We start from the raw sequence: 5,512 nt of genomic DNA on the forward strand, positions 1-5,512 counted from the left end.
TGAAGCGTTAAATTACAAAATGTTTACTGCTTTTTTTATGTTTTGTTCTAATTTATGCTGTTTCGAACGTTTCCTTGCGTTTCTATCACTCTTCTTTTATATTCGACTTATACTCCTTTTTGTCTTACTGTTTATTTTCGTCAGGGAATTAAAAATTATATTAGAAGATGTATTTAATTTTTAAATAACGAAAAATTAAAATAAGAAAAAGAGAAAGAGAAAGATAGAAAGAACGGAAAAGAGAAAGATTATAAAAAGAATTCAACTCCCAAGAATTAATATCAACGACTTTTTTATTTTACAAAATTTCAACTAAACACGATTTAAGGCTATGGCAGACAAAAAACTTAAGCAATAAGACGTAAGTAGTAAGCAAATCATTACAGTAGAGACCGTAAAATCATAACGTATAAGCAACAATCATTTTAATAAATGTTGCTTTTATTACTATTTAAGTTTTTTGTGTGTCATGGCTCTTATTCATATATTCTCTTTTGTTATTATTTTTATAATGCCGATTTGTCGTAGTTATAATTATTTTCATTTGGTATTTTTATATTTCTGTTAATATTACATATAATATATAATATTAATATTAAAAAAAAATTACAGAGTTTGTTAAACAACTTCTACTCAATCTTGCTCTAATCTTTGTGAAATTGTCGCAGCAATATTATATAATAAGGCGACAATAAAACTTTATGTGCATACGAATAATAAGCGAAGAGGGAAAAGAGTGGAAAAGTCGATGGATCAACCCTCGAGGCGAAGGGACCGAGTGGGCCTCAATACGGGCCTGGGAGGCGGTGAGTTCGCTAGAGAGACGACTCGGGACGACGACTGGCATGGGCCAGACAAACAGACTGGCACTGGCATCGCGAGAGTCGCCAGACTCGCCAGGAGTCATCCGCGGTGACCCACGATCACTTACGATCCACCAACGACGGATATTCAAGCTGGTTCCCTGACTTTACGACAAACGTTGACAAACGTTCTATCGCACTCAGCAAGATCGTACGAATATCGATTCTGGAGCTTCCCATTCGGACGAGCGCGATCGTTCCTCATCACGTCAACGATTGGCAATCAACTGGATCAACCTTGGTATTTGTCAGTTCTGCTGGAATCGTGCTCCTGCGGCGATAGAACGTCTCGGAGTATAAAGTAAAGTTCTCAAAAAGTGACCGACAAAATTAGCTGAAATAAAAACATTCGAGCTAAGTGATCACTATTTTCTTCTCTTATATTTATATTATTATTATTATTACTTTTAGAGATTCGGATTAACGATTTTGAATTTTTAGTACAGATTCGGACAGTTGTAACGCTAATGTTAGTGGTTTGTGTCGTGGAAACGTTGAAGAGCAAACAGTAATTAGAGATTTCAGTAAATCTGAAAACTGTGTACAAGTGATCGTGCGATAAGTAATTGTGTGTGATAAGCGACGTAAACTCTATTTTTGGGAAAAAAAAAAAAACGATGATACCGTAAGAGTGCGATTGACGGAAACGCGCAGCGTATCATCAGGGAAAACGCGATGTACAGCAAATTTCCTGCTTTCTTCAGAGAAGTTAAATCCCGGCGCAATCGCAGTGACGTAGAATCTCTGGCATGCACTGGTAGCAAGGGACGATTGAGACCAATCGGGACCAGTGAGATTTTCACGGTATCAGTGGACGATACAGCGGAGTGAGTCGTAACACGAGGTCACCAAGCCGTTAAGGACATTCGAGGACGAAGAGCGTTACCTGCAGCGTGTGGGTCCGCGCGCGCGCGCACACGCGATGTCCATTCCTGACAACGAAACCGCAACGCGCGCAATCGCTGTGCCGGGAGCGTCGTTGATCCAGATCACCATTCACCAGGATCCGCATCGATCAAGATCACCGTTATTCAGGAATCTCGACCGTCGCTTCGGGCTCGCGATGGGATCGTTGAGAGCTCCTAGATTCTCATAGTTGCTTAGACCGTGAACGTTTGAATTAAACTCGAATATTTTCAGCTCGGTGACATTTGAATTGTTTGTTCACGGCGTACGAAAATATTTGAATAGTTCTGGAACTTTCGTGCTGTTGCTGAAGCTATATGAAGATACGCGCGCGCTTCGCCGTGGCGAATTGAATAATCGCGGGAATTGAATGCGACGAGAGAAAAGTGGAAGAGCTTACTTTCTTTCGCAGGTAAATTCGCGGAGAAAAGTGAGGAGGAAGAAAGAAGGAAGAATTTACCAGACGGGGAAGGGAAGAAAAATTGGATAACTTTTAGTGACAACGACACCAGCCGAAGAATTTTGCTGGAAGAAAGAGGGACGAGGAAAAGAAAAGTCCAGGAGGAGGATAAGGAATTGAAAAGGAAAGCAGAAAGGATTACGATTAAAAGACACTGACTTCTCCTTGACATCATCATGTCGGCTCAACCTTTTTCTACCTTGCTGATCCTCGCAGCGATCCTCGGCGATTTGACCATCGGTAGCGCCGAGAGGCTAAGCGGTTTATACGTGGACAACGGCTTCGATCAGACGGTGGTTCATCGTGTGGTCAGCCAGTATGAGAAACGCGAGGTAGAGCACGAGATCCTGAATCTGCTGGGACTCCCGGATCGTCCACGGAACACCATCGGTAGGACCCCCCAAGTGAAGAGGTCGGCGCCCAAGTTTCTACTGGATATCTACAAGAACGCCCTTGGCGAGGACGAAGAGGAAAAGCCCTTGGCACGTAGTCACAAAGCCGGGGAGTTCGACCTCAGCGGACAGGATCTGAGAGCGATCGATCAGAGCGATGTTATCATGACATTCGCGGCTCACAGTAAGTTTGAATTTCTCAAATCATTTGACAGGTGCTTATTAAAGAATAAAGGTGCTGTAACGCTAAACTTAAATAATTTTGATTGGTCAATTCCATTACATTATTTTTCCGAGATTTCATTTTTCCGAAGTTCGAATAAGGACTGTAATAAGGACGTGATAATTTCTAACGAAATTAATAGATTTACCGATCAATAATTGAAAACCGATATCTTCGTAACTGGAATGCCAAAGCATCAATTATTTCTTAATCATATACGTATGTATTTATTTTTGTGTATTTATATATTTTATATCCTATACATATATATGTGTGCGTATGTTATTTTGTTACATAATTATGTTATGTATACATCTTATCTCACTTATTCTATATGTATTTATTATATCATTATATAATTATATATTCTCGATTTTCGTGCAAATTAAGTTTCGAAAATATGCGAGCAGGGAATGATTACTTAATTCTAAATAAATTTTTATGTTGTCTTTATTCTTAACTTTTAAAGTTTAAATTATATCTGCGTACTTTGAATTTTACACGCACGTACACATTTAACGTCAAATATTAACATATGGGAAAAGAAGAGTTTTTATCAAAATAACTGGCGTTAAATCAATAATTAAAAAATCGATTAATTGAAAACTTTTTGAAAGACACGTTTGGCTCAAATAAATTTCTTCTTCGCATTTACTTGCCATTGTTTGCTATTCACATCAGAATGTTAAGCGCAAACGTATGTGAAGTTAACCAATTCAATGTTAAAACTTTATAGTTCTGATTAGAGTTCTCCCGGTTCATTTTGAAGAAACAAAGGTCGGTATTCATAGTTGATTCTTATTTTAAGACTGTCTTAATTAAGATGTTAATCCAGCTCTCTGATTAGTTCATGACATCTTGAGAATACTTAATACGATCCTAAATATAAGATCTGTCTATGAATATCGCCTAAAGAGTTCTTTATTAAAAATTCTAGTTAATAATTTTTAATTTAAATTAAAAAATAAGATACTAAACTCTTTATCGAGATTCAAGATAATCCTGAGTGGCTTGATAGTTTTATTTTGTGAATATTTAAAGTACTTGGTATATAAAAGAAATCCGACCATAAAATCTTTTTTTGAAAAATTAATTTTTAGATATAATAGTTCCCTGATATTTTAATTATTATTTTATCTATTTCGAAGAGTTCTTAACGATTAAAAAAATATAGATCCAAAAATAAAAAAGATCTGGACTTAAAACAAAAGTTCAGAAACAGGCAATAAAAACAGGTATCTACTTATATATAGCCATCCAACCGCATTGAGTCATTAAGACTCTTTTGTTAGAATTCATTGAAAGCTACCCCAGAATTCCAATCAGAATTACTCGGAATTCTCAAAAAATTTTTGACTTCAGACTTAGAAAATTTTCAATCGCCGTTCAAATATCGGGTATCTTATAAATCATTGATCCAATTATCTTGAACCTAATCCTTATCTTTAACCTTAAGACTCAGAACTCATTAAGAGAGAACTGTCCAGAATGCCTATCAAAACTACTAACTCTGACAAAATTTTCAAAACCAATGGTCTGCAAAAGATACCCGACATATGAACGGTGATTGAAAATTTTTTGGAAGTTTTGATTGAAGTTCTGGACAATTCTCGATGAATTTTGACGAAAAATCTTATATACTTCAAGGTTATTGGATCAGCACAGTGTGAGAGAAACGTTTGAATAGTGATAAAAAATTTTCTAAATCCGAGGTGGAACAATTTTTGAGAATTCCGAATAGTTCTACGGTTGGATGGCTATACATAAAGAAAGATCTGTTTTTATTACCGATTTTTAAAATTTATTTGTCCTAAATTTAGATCTCGTTTATTTTTGGATCTATATTCTTATTATCATTGATAACTATTCGAAATAGGTAAAATAATAATTGAAATATTACAGAGCTTTTTGCATCTAAAAATTAATTTTTTTTAATTTAATTTTTTTTTTAAATTTTTTATGTGTATATCAGGAATTCTAGATATTCACTAAGATTATTAAGTCGTTCAGAATTACTCGAGCTTGAATTTTATTATTTATGTGGTCATTTCAGTTTGATTTGTATCCATTTCTATCAATATGAAATAACTTTAATTTCATTTTAATTAATTTATTTTCATTGCCATTTATCTTTTTCTAATTCTAAAATAAAAAAAAGATAAGAAATAAATTAAACTGGAATTAAAATTTATCTACGTTGATAAAAATGATGGATGTTAGTAACGCATAAAGATCTCTTAAATGTCCTGTCCCTTAACCAAACTCTGAAACACAAGATACTTCTTTATCTCGAATTCCTCCTGCCTAGTAAGTAGTCCTAAGAAATTTTCCACCAATTCTTTAACAAGGAAGATTAAAACATAAGAATACTTTTTCTTCTTTAGCACGTTCCTGAGGTGTGAGGTCACGACAAGGAATGTGAGGCACACGTAACGAATTCTCGAAAATCTCAGTATGCGAACTCGACACGATCGTGTTGTTGTTTCGCGACTCTGCAGTTTAAGTACAAAAAAAATTGCCACAAACCCGATGAGGAATCTAAGAATCTTTATTCTTCCCTTTTTCTTCTTTGCTCATCAGATTCCCCGGAAACCCGTTACTGCTTTCCTCCCCCCCCCTCCTCTCACTCTCTCTCTCTCTCTCTCTCTCTCTCTCTCTCTCTCTCTCT

At 35.7% G+C, this 5,512-nt stretch overlaps 1 protein-coding gene across 1 annotated transcript in view; it reads left to right on the forward strand.

Annotated features, from left to right (window-relative positions):
- The first annotated feature begins 882 nt into the window (after positions 1–882).
- The window catches only part of LOC108753785 (protein 60A), an 18,666-nt gene continuing 14,036 nt past the window's right edge, over positions 883–5,512 (forward strand). Inside the window, exon 1 of the mRNA XM_018495688.1 lies at positions 883–2,805. Coding sequence (XP_018351190.1) covers positions 2,406–2,805 — 400 coding nt within the window. The 5' untranslated portion in view covers positions 883–2,405. The remainder of the gene's footprint in view (positions 2,806–5,512) is intronic.

The sequence above is a fragment of the Trachymyrmex septentrionalis genome, unplaced genomic scaffold (assembly GCF_001594115.1).
Source record: "Trachymyrmex septentrionalis isolate Tsep2-gDNA-1 unplaced genomic scaffold, Tsep1.0 scaffold114, whole genome shotgun sequence".
Lineage (NCBI taxonomy): Eukaryota > Metazoa > Arthropoda > Insecta > Hymenoptera > Formicidae > Trachymyrmex > Trachymyrmex septentrionalis.